The sequence below is a fragment of the Oreochromis aureus genome, linkage group 4 (genome assembly GCF_013358895.1).
Source record: "Oreochromis aureus strain Israel breed Guangdong linkage group 4, ZZ_aureus, whole genome shotgun sequence".
In the NCBI taxonomy this organism is placed as follows: domain Eukaryota; kingdom Metazoa; phylum Chordata; class Actinopteri; order Cichliformes; family Cichlidae; genus Oreochromis; species Oreochromis aureus.
In genome coordinates, this window is record NC_052945.1 from 1,505,794 (window position 1) to 1,524,799 (window position 19,006).

At 44.2% G+C, this 19,006-nt stretch overlaps 1 protein-coding gene across 1 annotated transcript; it reads left to right on the top strand.

The window, feature by feature from the left end:
* Positions 1-2,983: 2,983 nt before the first annotated feature.
* LOC120440006 (GTPase IMAP family member 4-like) lies at positions 2,984-14,143 on the top strand. Its single transcript, XM_039611563.1, has 2 exons — positions 2,984-3,036; positions 13,184-14,143. The coding sequence occupies exons 1-2, from the start codon at positions 3,033-3,035 to the stop codon at positions 13,981-13,983; spliced, it is 804 nt and encodes a 267-aa protein (XP_039467497.1). The 5' UTR covers positions 2,984-3,032; the 3' UTR covers positions 13,984-14,143.
* The last annotated feature ends 4,863 nt before the right edge of the window (positions 14,144-19,006 follow it).

Consider the following 19,006-nt stretch of genomic DNA (forward strand, 5'->3'; position numbering starts at 1 on the left):
CTCATATGGATAACACATAACTTATTAGATCATCATTATTTATTTCACAAAAACAAATCCAAATGAGGTTTGTGGGTATTTGTTTATGCACAACTCTCTGAAGGTCCCAACACAGCGTCCCAGTCAGGCTGAGGTCTGGACTCTCTCTCTCTCTCTCTTAACCCAGTCCAGTTTACTATCTGTGTGTACTTCGAGGTATTTATAGTCCTATAAATATAGGACTATAAATACTATAATTATAGTGGTCTTTGTCATGTTGAGCTGCAGATGATTCTGCTCGCACCACATGACAAAGGAGTCAACCACAGCCTGGTACTCCATCTCATGCATTCAACCACCGCAGACTCATCAGAAAACCTCTGAAGATGGAGGTCTCTGTGCGGGGGCTAAGGTCTGTGGTGCAGAGGGTGAAGGGGGAGGGGAGAGGACAGTCCCTTGTGGTGCTCCAGTGTTGCTGATCACCTCACTTTACAGCACTCATTTTACAAAACTCATGGACGTAAAGTATGAAGTTGTTCTTGGTAAGATTAAAGAACAAGATTGCCCTGATAGCTGACATCTGGAAGAGTGTTGCCAGACAGTTACATATCTCAGCATCACTTGTCACTTTATAAGTGATGACTGGGAGCTCATGAGCTTCTGCCTCACAACCATGCCATTAGAAGAATGACACAGTAGGCCAAATATTGCTGTTTGGATTGAGCAGACTGTGGAAAACTTTGAGATTCCTCCAAGAAAAGTTTGCATTTGTTCTTGACAAAAGCTCCAATATAGTGCAAGAAAAATACAGTCTGTCTACTGTACTGATCACACTTTACAGTTGGTATTGAATAAAGCACTGTGATCAGTAAAGCACTTGGAGCAGCGAGGCCTCTCATAAAGCATTTTAAACAAAGGAAACTGACTTCAAGTAAATGGAAGCAGAGGCAGCTGGGGATGCAGGAACACAAACTTGAATGAGATGAATTATCCTACTGTCAAAGAAGAGAGGAAGTCTGACTGCACAGCATGAGCAGATGCATTAATTAAATGTTCTGTAAACCTTTCATAGTTATTTTACACTGGAAACAATTTTTGAAATTTAATTTGAAGCCCTGTTTGGTTTCTTGGACAGAGGCCACTTTTACTGACCTATTTGCACATTATCTTTTTGTTTAAAGATTTTATTTTTTTGTCACATTAAATAATGTTAAAAAGATTTAATTGTTTTAAAATGTATGTTTTATGGGATTTTCAGAGCTTTGGGCTGTTTTTAAGTTATGTAAAAACAAAAAATTACTTGCACTTTAATTTGCATTATTTATTTGATTTTTAATGTGATGGTCACATTAATGTTAAAAATACATTTCACTAGTTTCAAAATCATTTCTTCCATGGGTCATTATTTTATTTGCTGTGGGCGGTGAGGTAAAGCATGCACTGGAGCCTAGAACAGACGGTGTGCCCACAGAAGGCGGAGATCTTGGAAATTAGATTTTTAATTTCAGTGGGATATTTACCTGTTTAAATAAAGGATTATTAAAAAAATAACAGAAATGAGTGATTGAAACAATGGTAGACTAATCGACTAATCAAAAAAACTACTGACAGATTAGGACAATTCTAGCTGTCAGTCAAAATGGCCACGACCCTAATATTACAAACTTCAATACAATTTAAACAGGTGAGTTATAAAAACATCTATCCCTGTACAGGTGTTATGAAGGGGGACATTTTCTATAGACATCAGAACAGTTTCTGTATCAGGCTATAAAGTTATGCATTTTAATCTGGAAGTCTACGGGACTGACTCATGCCCCCAGTGGACATTAGAGGAATTACACATTTTTGTGCATTTTTTTCACAACGAATTTGTGGCGCTACAGATGTGTCATTGTTGGTATTTGCCAGTACAGAGGGGTTTGCTACCTATGCAAATAGCCTGTATGCAGTCGTCCAAAAACCCAACAGCACGTAGCTCAACATGGATGAGAGCCCGTTCCCATTCCTGACGCATAACATACCGGCGATTTGTCACATCCCAAGGCGTGCCATGGGAATGTGAAAGATAACCTTGGGCGCTCCCATGATACGCTCCGGATTCTGAATGACATCCAATAGAATGACGGTTCCAGCGGTAACACATGTCCAGCCATGTATTCCAGCCCTAACCATAACCTTATCCCTAACCTTCACCACAACATTAATGGTGTTAGATGTTTTCCAAAAACATAAAATAAATGTAAATGTGCAGATTCAGTCCAGACGGTTCTCATGTTTCCTCCTGTTTCCCAACGCGTAACATAGAAACGTGTTGGGTGCCCGAAAGCGTAACATCCTGACGATTTGTCACATAGCGTAGTATGTTACGCTTTGGGAGTGAGAACGTGTTGTGAATGATGCCGTGTGTCCATCGAATGCTGATTGGGGAACATTTTTGGTGAGAATAGAGAACTTAAGCTTAGCTCTTTGCATTATAACATCGTGCTTCCCCGTGACTGAAGGACCAACAACAACACAAGCAAGAGTCTGGCAGATCAGGCATTTGTGTCACTGTCCCCTGGTGACAATAAACAGTTACAACATGTAGACAATGACCGCTGTCCATGGGGTCTGTGAAAGACCACCACAGAGCCGTGTTTTCCTCCTTCCTCAGTGTTTGGTTCATTTTTCAGCCCTGGAGGTTGAGGGGTTATTTGCACCTGGAATGTTTTATGTGAAACTTTTAGCTTGTACATGAGAAACACATGGATGTTGGTTTTCTTGTAATGTTTCCAGTTGACTTTATGTAATGATGTAAATGAGAGAAGATTATGGGTGAGGAGGTAGACCCATGGGGATGCACTCTGCTTGATGCACTTTTTGTTCAGCCCTCTGATTGGTTCTTTTCAACCACAGTTCTGATTGGACACCCAGTGTTGTAGGGGAGGGACCTAGCAGCAGGCTTTAATATAGAGGTGAAATGGAATTGTAACCACTCAGAATAAGTCATGGACTCTCTTGAGCTAGCACGGTGTTGCAGGGTACCTGTTCCCAGTGAAGATCCAGATAAGATGGGTGAGTGTATCTGTCATGCACTGACAGTCATGGTGGTGTTTAGTTTGATATTTGGGACAGAAATTACAGTAAAGACAGAAGCCAGTGGCAGCTCCTTCTTTGTGCTTTACTTTGAAGTTATTTTGTTAGAAATTCATTTTCAGCCTCGTTCTGAAATTTACAGTTTTGAAGTCCAGAGATGTCAGATTGTTCCTTTATGTTAAGTTTAGAGTCTGATTATCACCAACCTGCATTTAGAGAACTTTTCAGTGGAACTGAGTGAAGTGAGTGTGAGCTGCTGACCAGTTCAATATGAAGGATTTCTACTTAGTTAATCAACTAATAAAACTATAAACATTGATATTTTACAGATGTCCTAAGGACAGTACATTTTTTCTTCAACAATGACCTTCTATATATTACATTATATTAAATTGTAATCTTTATGTAGAATACACATAATGTATATCATGAATGTGGAGCGTAGTTATTTAAGTTTTTCAGAGCAGGTCAAACATCTGATCCTTTCAACTGAAGAAGTCGAAATAAAATTAAAGTTAAAGTTAAAAGTTAAAGTTTTTTAATTACTTTCTTAAGTTATTAGGGAAAAAATGATCTGCTTTATGGTTTGGTTTTCTCTGTTTTAGGAAACTGCAGATTAATTTATTCACATTTTACAGATAAAACAAAATGATCCTCAGATCAGTTGATGATAAAAATGAGTTAGCTCTCCTCTGGTGATTTTTACACAAACACTCAGAAAAAGGAAACAATCCCAAGCTTTTTTAAATATTTTGACTTCATTCAGTAGGTTTCATAACGAGTCCTGATGTTGTGATTGTTTTTGTTTACTTTATGATGTTTCTCGTGCTTTGGACGTGTCCATTTTAATCTGGGAGAATAATCTGTCTGCACACGTGACCGCATTTTGCCGCCATTTCACTTACAATTCTTTAAATGTCTTTAACCTCTGTGGTTAAATCTTTAAACGTGACGCTGAATTTTGATTCGTTACTCGAGTAAAGCTCGTCTTAAAACTGAAAATTAGGACTCTGCAAACATTTCTAGGTAAGTAAACAGAAAAAAAAAACTTTTTCTGTTCTTCTGTGATTTATACAGTTAAATGAATGAAAGTGACAGCTAGCAGTTAACCATCTTTGTTTTGGTAGATTAGTATCAGTAAGATTAGCTTTTTGTGTAGATAATGAAGCAGCTAATGAATCTTTGAACAAACTAAACATCAACTTCTAGGGCTTTAAAAAGTCTCCCTGTTAAATCCAGAATTCCTTTCCTTTATGCTAAAGCTAAAGCATATAGTTAGGGCTGGACCAGGTGACCCTGAATCCTCCCTTAGTTATGCTGCAGTAGGCGTAGGCTGCTGGGGGATTCCCGTGATGCACTGGGTGTTTCTTCATCACTCACTATGTGTTAATAGACCTCTCTGCACTGAATCATTAGTTATTATTAATCTCTGACTCTCTTCGACAGGATGTCTTTGTCCTGTCTTCCTTCTCTCTCCGCCCACCCGGTTGTGGCAGCTCGCTGCCCCTCCCTTCTGCCGGAGAGTCCTTCCTTTTAAAAGGAAGTTTTTCCTTCCCACTGTTGCTCAAAGGAGTTCAAATGATTGTTGGGGTTTTTATCTCTTTTCTTTGAATTATTGTAGGGTCTTTAGCTTACAATATAAAGTGCCTTTAGGAAACTGTTGTTTTTATTTGGTGCTATATAAATTATAAAAGTTGTAACACATATTATATAATAATATGAAATATATACGATATAAATTGAATTTAATTGTTGAAATGAATGTTTATCAAGTGTGTTGGACATTCAGGTGTGGAGCTGGGTGAAACTGTCAACTGATCAGTACCTAGTGGTGTCTTGGATTAGGTGGCACAGGAGAATGGCAGAGCGGCCTGGTCCACCTAACCATAGAATGAGGGTGTGCTAAATAGTGTATTTTAAGTTTGCCTAACTTTCTTATCTCTAGAATAGAATAGAATAGAATAGAATAGAATAGAATAGAATAGAATAGAGTAAACCTTTATTATCCCACGAATGAGAAATTTGTTTGTGACACAGCTCTCATAGCAAGGGGAATATAAAATATAGAAGGAGGACACAAAGTGCTCCTACATACATAAGTAACTGAGGTTTGTATATACAGAAACACACAAACACACAATAAATAGATAGTTCTCCCAGGTTCACAATTCTAAACACACTAAGTCGCGGCTGCTCTACCCTGCGTTCCAGCGCTAGCTGTCGTCTGACCACACCATTAAAAAGGTCTGCTTCAGGATTGTAAATGATTAGTAGCAGCCTGTGAGGTGATTAAGCCACAGGTGCGGCGGCTCCTGCACGGAGCACTCCTTCCGGGTCAGCTGCCATTCGGTGCCTCGACTCCCAGAAGTACATGCGCCCACATCAAAACAAAAACAAACAACAGGACGGAGAAGAGAAAACAGCAAAGTGCACACAAACACAACCCGAACAGGCAGGTCGACTGGCGAGGACCGTCTGGCCGTGACATCCTCGGCATGGGTGACATCCCATCTCTAAGGGAGTGGCCAGCCACCCTTAGGAGAAAGCTCATTTTCGCTGCTTGTATCTGCGATCTCGTTCTTTCAGTCACTACCCACAGCTTATGACCATAGGTGAAGGTAGAAATGTAGATCGACCGGTAAATTGAGAGCTTGACTTTCACACTCAGCTCTCTTTTCACCATGATGGACCGGTACAGCATCCACATCACTGGAGCCCCAGCATCAATCCATCTGTCGATCTCTCGCTCTCTTCTCCCGTAACTTGTGAACAAGACCCTGAGATACTTGAACTCCTCCACCTGGGGCAGGAACTTGTTCCTGACCCGGAGTGGGCTCTCCACCCTTTTTCGGCTGAGGACCATGGCTTTGGATTTGGAGGTGCTGATTCTCATTCCCACCACTTCACACTCAGCTGCGAACCATTCCAGTTCAAGCTGGAGGCCATCACCTGATGAAGCCAGCAAGACCACATCATCTGTGAAAAGCAGAGATGAGATTCTGAGGCCACCCAAATGACAGCTTTCCTCACTTGGCTGTCCTTAAAAATTACGAACAGAATTGGTGACAAAGGGCAGCCCTGCTCAAGTCTATCAGCCACTGGAAATAAGTCTAACTTATTGCCGGCTATGCAGACAGTTGTATAAGGATCAAATGACCCGTAGCAATGGGCCAGACATCCCATACTCCTGAAGCACCGCCCACAGGACTCCCCGAGGGACACGGTCGAATGCCTTCTCCAAGTCCACAAAACACATGTAGACTTGCTGGACAAACTCCCATGCACCCTCAAGTATCCTTGAGAGGATAAAGAGCTGGTCCAGTGTTCCACGACCAGGACGAAAACCCATTGTTCCCAGTGTTGGGAAGGTTACTTTTAAAATGTATTCCATTACAGAATACTGAATACAAGCCCCAAAATGTATTCTGTAACGTATTCCGTTACGTTACTCAATGAGAGTAACGTATTCTGAATACTTTGGATTACTTAATATATTATCATGCTGTTTACAACTACGTGAATGTACTATTGCTGTGATTTATTACTGTTACTGAAGGTCCATGGCTCCGAACAGTAGTAAGGGGACCTCGGGGAGTATCGGTGGGTTCCGTGTCGGGCTGGTAGGCGAAAACTAGCTTTACTTTGTTGTCTGGGTCAACTTTGCTTGCCAGAGAGAGAGAGGCGTTGAAAGGCTGCTCCAACGGAACTTATTTTTCGGAGGAAAAACACGAACACAGTGTACAGTTGAGTCTTAATAGCTTACTTACAGCTGGGCTCGTCAGGGCACTCTTCTTGGCTGCAGTGGTTATTATTATATTTACATGCTTCCAGCTCGTTTTTGCTCCGTGACAGCTCGGACTTTTCCTTTCTCTCCCTCCCTCGCTCACAGACACATAACGTGTATGGCAGTCCATTCTCCCTGCAGCACGGACTACACTGCCCATCAGGCTACATGCTTTAGGGCCATGCCTGTAGCATTCTGCCTTTTAGCTTAGCACAACAACAACAACAAAAAAGCGCTCTCTCACCCAGGAAACACGCAGAGAGAGAGCGTCTCACCGTGTAACCATGGCAACCGTAACGCTGCCGCCTGGAACAACATTACGTAGCTGTCAAACAAACCCAAACAGTCCTGACCCGCGACAATATGAAACAGGAAAATACCGCCGTGTAATCCATTTATTTCAACAAAGTAACTGTATTCTGAATACCACCTTTTTAAACGGTAACTGTAACGGAATACAGTTACTCATATTTTGTATTCTAAATACGTAACGGCGGTACATGTATTCCGTTACTCCCCAACACTGATTGTTCCTCCTGTATCCGAGGTTCAACTAACGGATGAACTCTCCTTTCCAGCACCCCGGCATAGACTTTCCCAGGGAGGCTGAGGAGTGTGATCTCCCCTATTGTTGGAACACACCCTCTGGTCCCCCTTCTTAAAGTTTAGATCCACCACCCCAGTCCAGAAGTACTGTCCCTGCTCTCTACCATAGCACAACATTGTAGAGGGATGTCAACCAAGACAGGCCTACAACATCCAGAACCTTCAGCAACTCAGGGTGAACCTCACCCACCCCAGTGGCCCTGCCACCAAGGAGTTGTTTAACTGCCTCAGTGACCTCACCCCCGGAGATAGACAAGTCGTCTCCCTTGTCCCCAGACTCTGCTTCCTCCACAGAAGACATGCCAGTGGGATTAAGGAGGGCCTCAAAGTATTCCTTCTACCGACTGACACTGTTCTCAGTTGAAGTCAGCAGTGCTCAACCCACACTAAACAGTGCAGGTAGAGCACTGCTTTCCCTTCCTGAGTTGCCTGATGGTTTGCCAGAACCTCTTTCAAGGCAGTTCAAAAGTCTTTTTCCATGGGCTTCTGAACTCCTCCCACACCTGAGTTTTTGCTGTAGCCACTGCCTGAGCTGCGTTCCGCTTGGCCTTTCGGTACCTATCAGTTGCCTCATAACTCCCACATGCTAAATGAACGACAGACCTCAATGTGGTGCCTTCCTTCACCTCTGGTGTCCACCATCCACCACAACAGGCACCAACCAGCTCAGTGCAGCGGCTTCGGCAATCCAGGTGCTGAACATGGTCCATTCAAATTCAATGTCCCCAGTCTCCCTCGGAATGGTGTTGAAGCTCTGCAGAGGTTTTAGCTTCTGCTAGGCATTCCCAGCGCACCCTCACTATACGTTTAGGTGTGCCAGGTCTGTCCAGCATCCTCCTCCACCACCCGATCAAACTCACCGCCAGATGGTGATCAGTTGACAGCTCAGCCCCTCTCTTCACCCGAGTGTCCAGAACATATGGCTGCAGATCTGGTGATACAATCACAAAATTGATCATCCGCCTGTGGCCTAAGGTGTCACATCCACTTATGGACAACCTTATGTTCGAACACAGTGTTTGTTATGGACAAACTTTGGTTTGCACAGAGGTCCAGTAACAAATCACCGCTCGGGTTCAGATCCGGGAGGCCGTTCCTTCCCATCACGCCCCTCCAGGTCTTGCTGTCATTGCCCACATAAGTGTTGAAGTCTCCCAGTAGGACAATAGAGTCTCCAGGTGGAACTCCCTTAAGCATCCTGCCCAGGGACTCCAAGAAGTCTGGGTACTTTGAACTGCTATGCGATGATGACAGTCACAACCTGTTTCCTGACCTGAAGGTGCAGGGAACAAACCCTATTGTCCACTGGCAGAAACCCCAACGTAAACCCCAACAAACTTTGGCAGCAAGTCGAAGTCTGACAATGAAGGACCCATCAACAGCAGTGCTGCAGTTTAACACGTCTTTATTGGCTTTCCAGCTGCCCTGCTCCTGTAGCACAGACACCACTCCCTCCTATGGTCCCTGCATCACCTTTAACAGGGGAGACATAATTAGATGATGGGGTCAGGAGTTTGAGTCAGCCTCCCCAACACCACACTCTGAACCCACTGCTGAACCCACCCCTCCCCTGCAGCTGAGCCACAATCCACATCCCGCCACATACCCCCATCGCCCGACTTAGGCTGAGGAGCCTGACAACCCATGACAACCTGGATGATCTGATATCATCATGTTGGTGTTGTTCCCAGATCAACATAGTAAATGTTGTTCCAGGATCAACCTCCCCAACCTCCCGCTGACAACCTCCCCATTGTGTGCAGCTTTGCTTTAAGATCCAGAACATATTGAATCTCATTTTTCTGATTGACACCCAGTTGTTGTCTAAAACAAAAGAATAATAGATTTGATCAACTGGTCTCTCAATGCAATTTACACGCTGTTCTCAACGAGAAGCCCGGGCTCGGGCAAGCCTGATTGTCCTGCAGAGATGTTTGAGAAATGGCGCGTCGTCTGAAGACATCTACCTATTCGGAACCATGACAACAGAGTTCTTGCTGATTGGAGCTGGCTGGGCGCTGGCTTATCGAAGAATAAAGAAAGCAGTCATAGCTGTTCAAAACCGCACAAGACTGGACGGCATGATTGAGCAATGTTTAGGGCCATGAGTACTCGAACTGTGCTTATTAAATGCAATATTGATAAGATCTTGGAGAAGCTCACGGCTCTGCAAAGGAAATTGGATAGACTCGGGTACCAGTGACGGATATTAGATTACATGCATAATTACATACAGCCTGCTCGCTCTAATGCTAAATCAAATACCCGTGATCTCATTTGGTTACCCATTGCTAGTTGGAAGGCCTCAAGGCCGAAGCTGGCTGGAAAAACAAATTCTTCCTGATTATGGAACTGTGTTTTGATTCTCTGCCCAGACCCTTCAAGGTCACCTGCGTTGGCTGGAGGACTGTTGACTTTTGCTTAAAAGGTGAAAAGACACTCTCTCTTCAGCTGATACAGGATACACACACACACACACACACACACACACACACACCCAGACACACATATACAATCACACTCCTCCCCCCCCAAATGCTTCCAATGCACGTTTTTTATGTTTTGAGGTGTGAAGATTCATGTGCTGGGTTTTTTTGGAGGGGGGGGGTTAAAAGTGATACAATGATGGATGCAACATTAACAATAAACTTAACATTAAAAGAAAATCTTGTGACACTAAATGAACATTTTTCTCATGAACTTTCTGAAAATTCAAGACACTGGCTAACTTTAGGACGGTCCCCAACTTACATACATATATTTATAAAATTTGTCACTCGTCTTGTGGGCTTCTGTGGGCCTCTGTCAAAGGCCTGGGAGCTTCAGGGTCCTGTGCAGTGTCTTTGATATTCCTATGACTGTGCTCTTATGTACAGAGATCTTGGACGTTGTTCGTTGGGTCTGTTGGAGCCACTTGCCCAGACTGGGAGGCATTGCCCCAAGTGCTTTGAATGCCACTGGGACCACTGTTACCTTCACCCTCAACATCTTCTTAGGCTCCTTACTGAGCCCTTGGTACTTCTCAGGCTCCTCATGTTCTTTCTTTCTGATCTTGCTGTTACTCGGTATAGCTACATCTATCACTACAGCCATCTTTCTCTACTTGTTCACCGCTACGTTGTCTGGCTGGTTAGCCATCACCCGTTTGTATCTCTGTATCTGGAAGTCCTAAAGGATCATTCTCAGCACCCTAGATGGTGGGAAGCCCTTGGGTCTCGGGTCTCTGGGCCCAGAGCTTGGTCTGCTCTGGCGTAGCTGGCTGCCAGTGGAGCCTGTGGGCTGCTGGGTGACCCCCCTACCCTTCCAGTCCATTGGTAGGTTATCTTGATATCAGCCACTTCCTCTATCTGCAGGTGGTACATTTCATGCAGAGGCCTGTCCTTCCAAAAGGGTTCATCTTCTTGCTCCTCTTTTTTCTTAGGCATCTGTTGCTTGAAGTATTCACTGAGCACACTATCAGTCGTGGCTTCTTCCTAATGTACTCATGAAACTTTGTTGTCTCATCCTAGATGGTGGTTTTGACACTCACTAGTCCTAGCCCTCTTTCTTCCACTTAGTGTACAGTCTCAGGCTGCTGGACTTGAAACCCTCCATGCATGGTAAGGAACGTTCTTGTTTTACTGTCAATGGATTCTGTGGAGATTCAGAAATTCTTTTATTGCTGCCATATAACCTGCATTATTATAATTGCACTAATAACATGTTTTACAGCATTATTCTATTAGTAATATTTCTTACAGGGTTCATATTGCATTGAAGATGTTTGTCATCACATTGACCTTTTCTATTTACAGGTGTAGTTATGATCATTGTATACACATTGCATATCTGTGCTTATTTGGAGTTGATGTTCCATCCAAAAGGGTCTTAAGCTTCACTGGTGAGCATGGACGGTTGACTGCATGCATGCTTACAATACACATAAATCTAGTGACAGGCCTGAGCGAAGGCCCAAATGTCTTCTGCTTCTTTTTGTAACCTGTTGCACTTTGGTCTACTTGGTAACAGATGACTGGAGGCGATAACCAGCCCTCAGACACCCTGAAGGCTTAAGATTATGACTTTGCATGGAAGGTGTTATAAAAAGGAGAAGTTCTATGTCTGTTTATAGCCATTAAAGATGTACAAGATGTACCATTGACTGTAAACAATGTATTTTTAATCTGTAATCACGCCATGAGGGGGGCGTAACCCTGATGAATGAAACCATTCTGAACTGAGCTGTTCGGGGAAGATCAATGCTGGTGCTGCAGTATACATCTTCCCACGTGTGTGCTCAATAAATCATTGTTTGACTTAATTCTTCTGGACCAGTGTTGTTTTGTGCCCTCCTTCAATATTTGAACTCGCGACAATTCTCACTCACTTGGATGAGTGACGAAACGTTTCTCCCACTGAAAACGTTTCGTCCAGATGAACAGAATTAACTTTTGGAGATTTACTTACCTGGACGATTGAGAAGGCATTGCTGCCATTGAGTTTCAATCCATTGAAAATATTTTGCTTGCAACTGATTCTGGACTTTTCACCATCATTTTCATTCTCTATGACCTCACTACAGCTTTCGATACAATTTCCCACCGCGCCATTTTTATAATTTATCGCCTACGTCTCTGCAATATTTTTAGAAAATACAACATTCAACTTCACTGTTATCACTGTTACCCAGATGACACCCAGCTCTATTTGTCTTCTAAAACAACTACTATCCTCCCACCCACATTCACTTCTGTTTAAATGAAATTAAACTTTGGTTTACATACATTCTTAAACTTAATGGCAATACAAGTGAATTAGTTCCTTTTGGCACCAAATTTATACCGCCTAAATCTAACGTGATCTATAGCTTTCCTTTAGGTTAAGAGTCTGAGTGTCATCCTTACCTTCACAGCAAACATAAAAAATATAACCCAGTCTGCCTATTTTCATCTTTGCAATATTAATGCCCTTCATTAGGTGCCACTAATCAGGTACCTAATTGTCATCACCTGGGGTACCACATGCTCAAAACAAGAAATAGGAAAAAACAAACAAACAAACAAAAAAAACCAACCCACAAATGTGGCACCATTTAAGGCGAAAAAACACGTTTTCCCAGAAGCCCCATTTATTGCCCAGACGCATTGTTACAACAAAGAAATAACCAAACCACAGTTTATTTCAGAATTTTTAAAGTCTTCGGTAGTGTTATATTTCTGTGTTTGCTATATGTGAACATATTAGTGCTGTCAGCATTAATCTCGTTGCATGGGGCTTCACGGTGTCAACACATTAGCGTGGTTAGCTTGTTAACGCGTTAGCGCCATGCAGCCCGATGCACGGGGCGATCCGAGCTAAATCGCAAACGGAGATTTGCCGCGTTAATCCGGTTATGGCTTTAACGTTATTCTAATGAGATTAACACTGACAGCACTAGTACATATTTATTATCACAATGATCTTCAATAACCTACAGCGCATGTTAAAACATCTTAAGGCAATCAGGTCGGACAATGATGGAATTCAGTGGGAGTTTAATTTTAAGATGTTTAGATTTTAGAATTTTTACATCAAAGCAAATTCTTGAATTTACAAAAAATATCTGTAACCTAGTGCAGTATGTGAACTTTAAAGTCTGATTAATGATTTCTGGATGAAACATTTGGATGCATGTTGTGTCTAAGTGTTAAAAATGATCCACAGTTTGAATCAGGTTTGAGTAAGACTGGCTAATTCTCACTGACATTCTTCCAACAGGTGAACTGAGGATCGTCCTGTATGGACAGAGTGGACAGGGTAAAAGTACTCTAGGAGGCATCATCCTGGGCAACAGAGAAATATTCACTTCTAATAAGGACTCAAAGAAGTGCCATAAGGAAAGAAAGACCATCACGGGTCAAGAAGTGGTTGTTGTTGACACTCCAGGTCTGTTTAAAGTAGGTGATGATCGAGAGGAAGTGGTGGAAGAGATCAAGCGGTCCATCAAACATGCTGAACCTGGTCCTCATGTCTTCCTGTATGTGGAGAGGTTTAAAGAGATCTCACAAGAGAAATTAGACGCACTGAAGGTTTTTAAGGACACGTTTGGTAAACAGGCAGTGGACTACACTATGGTGGTGTTCACCACTAAAAAGAAGGAAATCATGGAGGAAACACTGAAATCCCTCACAAGATTAACCGATCAGTTCCAGCAAAGATACTTTGTTTTTAACATTGAAGACATCAAACAACAAGAGTCTCAACTCGACGAGCTGCTGGAGATTATAAAAAAGATGACAGAAGAACAATGTCAACCTTTGTACACATCTAAGATGCTCCAGGAGGCCGAAGAAGCTCTGAAAATACAAAAGAAAACAAAACCAAAGCCAGAAGAAGAGTGGCGCTCTTTTTATGACAGGTGTGGTTTGATGGGAATGGCTGTCGGCTGTGCAGTTGGGTATTTTATTTGTGGTGGTGAGCTGACGCCTACAACAGGAGCTGGGGTTGGTGCTGTAGTTGGTATGATGCTGTTCGTGGGAATAGCGTTTTTAGGCGTACTTGCTAAAATAAAAGACTAAATCTAAAATCTAGAAAACCATAAAGGAGAAATCATGGTGGTTGTAGGTTTAGTTATTTTAGTTAATGTTTTCATGATTTTACATGATTTTTACGCTGCAATAGGTGTAGCCTGCTGCGTGCTTCCCATCACGCACTGACTGTTTCTTCTTTAATCACCATGTGTTTATACACCTCTGCATTTAGTTATTGGTTCTTATTAATCTCTGGCTCTCTTTCACAGTGTGTCTTCATCCTGTCTCCCTCCCCTCTTCCCCAACCAATCACAGCAGAAGGCCGCCCCTCCCTGAGCCTGGTTCTGCTGCAGAGTTCTTCCTGTTAAAAGGGAGTTTTTCCTTCCTACTGTCTCATAGAGGGTCATATGATTGTTGGGGTTTTCTCTGTATAATGTGAGGATCTTTTCTGTACAGTATAAAGCACCTTGAGACAACTGTTTTTGTCATTTGGTGTAAAATAAATAAAATTGAATTGAACTGAAAATCACAACAACAGCTGCCTCAAGGTGCTGGTGTTATTAAAAGTGATTTGTCACATACCAAGTGGACCAATGCCCAACAAGACCAACAAGTTACTGTATCTACAAATTCTGTAAAGAACTGTAATAGTGACCAACCACAAATGGAGAGCTATGTCCACAGAATGATCACAGTGGGTGTGGTTCAGCACCATCACGGCCAGCATCATTCACAAGCGAACCATGAGAAGTGGGCCATCTTTGGGTTTAAGAAATAAGAGATTAAAGTGAAAGTTTTACAAACATGTTTAGCGCCAACTTCTGTCAGTACAGAAGATTACGTCATGTGGTTGGTTGAGGGATGTGTGGCAGAGTCAGTCCTCATTCACAAAGGGCTCTACACACACGAATGTTACGGCTAACAGCTGGATCTTCCCGTTTGAGTGCAGCAAGCCAAACAGCAAAAAGCCACTTACTGCTAAAGAGACAGAGTGAATGTGGACTGCACATTTAACATAAACTCATTGTAGCAGCACTAAAGTGATCGCATGAAAAGTATTTTTATTTTTAATGTCGTCATTTTCCTCTGAGTTAGCAATCTGTCACTAGTTAGCTTTTTTTTTTTTTTTTTTTTTTTTTTTTTTTAAACCTGTCCCGTTTGGTTCTTTTGCCATCAGAATTATTGTCTAAAGGCGAAGAAAGATGCCCAACGGATTTACTTTACCAAATGGACCATCCCAGCCTTGCCGTAATGGTCCATTTGATTCACCTTTATTGTTTATTTTATTTTGACTTGCTGAATACGGGACAGACTTGACTGGTGGAAAGAAAGGGAGAAAGAAAGAGGAAAGAAAAACAGCTGAGAAGAGGGACGGGGAGAAGGGCAAAACCAAAACCAACAGAATAAGCAGACAAAAATACATATATCGATCACCTGGATCACCTGTTGAGAAAGAAAAAAAAGAAAGCAAGCAGAAGAAAACGAGAGTAATAAACAACATCACAATGATATATGGGAATATGACAGTAAATACTAAATATTAAACATTATTGTGCAGCACGTAGGATCGACAGCGCACAGTGTGCTTTGAGGTAGGAGCCAAAAAGGGTGTAGTTTGTGTGTGTGATCACCCGTGTGTGCACCTGTGAGCATGAACGCGCTTGTTTTAAAAAGGTTCCTTCATGTAATGATCTACTAGAGGGTGTGGGGGCCACTGCCCGTCCTCCAGGGCATGAAGCAGGTATGGAGGAGATCAAAACTCCAGACATCCAGAGGCCCCCAGAACACAAGAGACCAAGGAAGACCAACAGAGGGCAGCCGCATGCTATCCCAGAAAGAGCTGAGGAGAGTCCCAGATGAGGGGTCACTCAGCAGCCGCGAGCAGAAGCCGGGGGTTGCAGTGGCGTGCCCGTGAGCTCCGCCCGGCAGCCAGCTGTGCCTGAGTGACCGAGCCCGGGCTGAGAGGCCGAGGCACCCCATCCCCAGTGGCCCGAGCGAGCCCCAGGCTCCAGGCCCCGATAAGCAGCCGCCAAGGAGTGAGCCAGTGGGTACCTGGGCGCCCACCCCGGACACAAAGAACCACCAGCGCACCGATGTCTGAGGGCGTCTGCCACCGGCAGGGAAGTGGTGGGGGAGATGGGCCTCAAACCTTGGAGGGCCTGAGATGTCCCCAGAGAGGTGGCGTCTGATACCCAACCTGACATAAAGACACAGACAAACAGGCACACACAGATACAAACATCTATTCCCACCCTCATGCTCTCATATACAATTACTCAACACTCACCCAACGTGGAGACGGACATAAAGAGACGCTGTACACACAATCACACTCCCCAAGCGTACTCTAAGCCCCGGGTCTAGGTACCCTTGCCCCTGGAGGGGGAAACTGCGCCCAGACCCAGGTGATGTTACCCTTTTCCCTGCGGTGGGGAGAAGCAGACTGCCCGACTCCGCAGCAGCAGGAGGCCCCACATTCCAGACCCCAGTCGGACGGCCAACTCCTCCTCCTAGCCTCCCCGCTCCAGCAGGCCGCGAGAGAACGGGGTGTGGGAAGACTCAAACCTCCCTCCACCCGCTCTTATGTAGTGTTGATGTATGTGTGTTCTAAGGTGCATTTAAAACCCAGGAGGGCATGGAGCTACCTGCCAGAGCAGCAGGTAGCGTATAGCCCCTCCTGCTAGCCCTCAATGTCTACGTGTATTTAAAATTGAGAGGTGGGCAACGACGCCAGGGGTGAGGTGTACACCCTGATGGTAATTTGGAATCCGTGTAGCGTGCCCACCCCAAGATCCTATATGTATGTGTAATGAGAGTGTGAGTAATGTGAATGTCTAAGTTGTGGGATAAAATTGAGGCAGAGGCAGCCAGAAGGGGACAGAGGGGGGGATGTCTCCTCTGCACCCTGGTGACACACCCCTACCCCAAGGCCCTGCATGTGTGGGTGATTGTGGTGGAGCGGGAAGAGGGAGGCAGCTGGAGATGGGGAGGGAAGGAAGGGAGGGGCAAGTGACCCCTCCCTGGGGCCAGCTCCCCCGCTGACCCCAGTAGGCACCCCCATACTCTGCAACCCGCCAGGAAAGGGGGCCCAGGCCCATCCGGACCGGGGCCCAGTGCAGCAACGCCGCCCAGCCCCACAGAGCCCGGGACAGTCCACCCGACCCCACCACAGAGAAAACTGCACCCACCCCATCATCCACTCATCTTCCAGACTACACAAGACAATAGACGCCCAGGCTGAGATCTTCCTCCACCTCTCCTGTATCTCCCCCTCCTGCAGAGAGAGTTCCTGAAGAGAGGAAATCTCCTGCAGGATTTGACAACCTCCCCCACCAGTTGAAGAGCCCCCCAGGTGGTTCGATGCACAGGCGGCACCCTGCGCCAGGACTGGGCCCCCATACACCCACCCGCCCACAACCCCGGCAACACACCAACCAGGACCCAAGCCCCTGAGGCTTGGCCAGGGCCCCAGCCCAGAGACGGAGCGCCCCCAGAACCTCACGCCCATCCCGGACCCACCCAGGGGCAGCCAGGCTACCAGGTCAGTAACCCACGTCCGTCAGCACAGACCCTCACTAGTTAGCTAACATGAACTAATGTAAGTCTATTAGCCCCAACAAATCAACCAACCAACCGGGTGATGTCACGCCACGTACTGACAGAAGATGGTGCTAAACATGTCTTTAAACTTTAGGTTTAAGCACTTATTTCTTAAACCCAGCTTAACACACAGAGTTACATCTAAGTCAGTTTCTGAGAGCAGGGCTCAGTGGTGTATATTAGCCTTTATATGGGTAGTGTTTCATGTCTCCTTTAAGGTTTGAGTTTTGTATGAGCCACATGTTAATAAAAACTGGAAGATGTTAGATTTAGATGATGTTTCTAATATTTTGGCTTTACAATGTTTCCTTTTGTGAGTCTGAAACAACTGAAACAGGATAGAAACAGGTGGAGCCTAACTCTGGATTTGCTGCAGTGACCTGTTGGATGTTAAGTGAACTTTTATCTTCATTAACGTGTGACTGTTTTCATATCCAGTGGTGATCTGTGAGATAACACACAGTAATGGCTTTCAATGTGTTTTTGTGTGTTGGACAGTGGGACAGATCGGTAATCTATCAGTTTGATCAGATTAGATCCTGCTGGCTGTCACAGACTCTGTTCTACATCCATACAGTTTGTTCTCATTTTAAAGGATTTTTGGGTTTCAGGGTTTTCTTGTGTTTCTTCTCCTGGATAAACTCCACGTTCTTACTTTAGGAGTTTCTACAGGACTGTTTCCTGATCCAAATGTAAATGTGTGGTTCAGCTTCAGTGCAGACGGTTCTCACATGTTTGTGGATGGAAAAACTTCGGTTTCTTAAACTTGTATATACACATAATGCATTACCCATACTCCAATACACATGTAATCCAGTATTTGTACTCTTGTATCAGCAGTGTTGGGGAGTAACGGAATACATGTACCGCCGTTACGTATTCAGAATACAAAATATGAGTAACTGTATTCCGTTACAGTTACCGTTTAAAAAGGTGGTATTCAGAATACAGTTACTTTGTTGAAATAAATGGATTACACGGCGGTACTTCCCTGTTTCATATTGTCATGGTCAGGATTATTTGGGTTTGTTTGACAGCTGTGTTCTGTTGTTCCAGGCGGCAGCGTTACGGTTGCCATGGTTACAGGGTGACGCTCTCTCTCTGCGTGTTTCCTGGGTGAGAGAGCGCCTTTTTGTTGTTGTTGTTGTGCTAAGCTAAAAGGCAGAATGCTACAGGCATGGCCCTAAAGAATGTAGCCTCATGGGCAGTGTAGTCCGCGCTGCAGGAGAATGGACTACCATACCCGTTATGTGTCTGTGAGCGAGGGAGGAGAGAAAGGAAAAGTCCGAGCTGTCACGGAGCAAAACGGGAGCTGGAAGCATGTAAATATAATAATAACCACTGCAGCCAAGAAGAGTGCCTGACGAGCCCAGCTGTAAGTAAGCTATTAAGACTCAACTGTACACTGTGTTCGTGTTTTCCTCCGGAAAAAATAAGTTCCGTTGGAGCAGCCTTTCAACGCCTCTCTCTG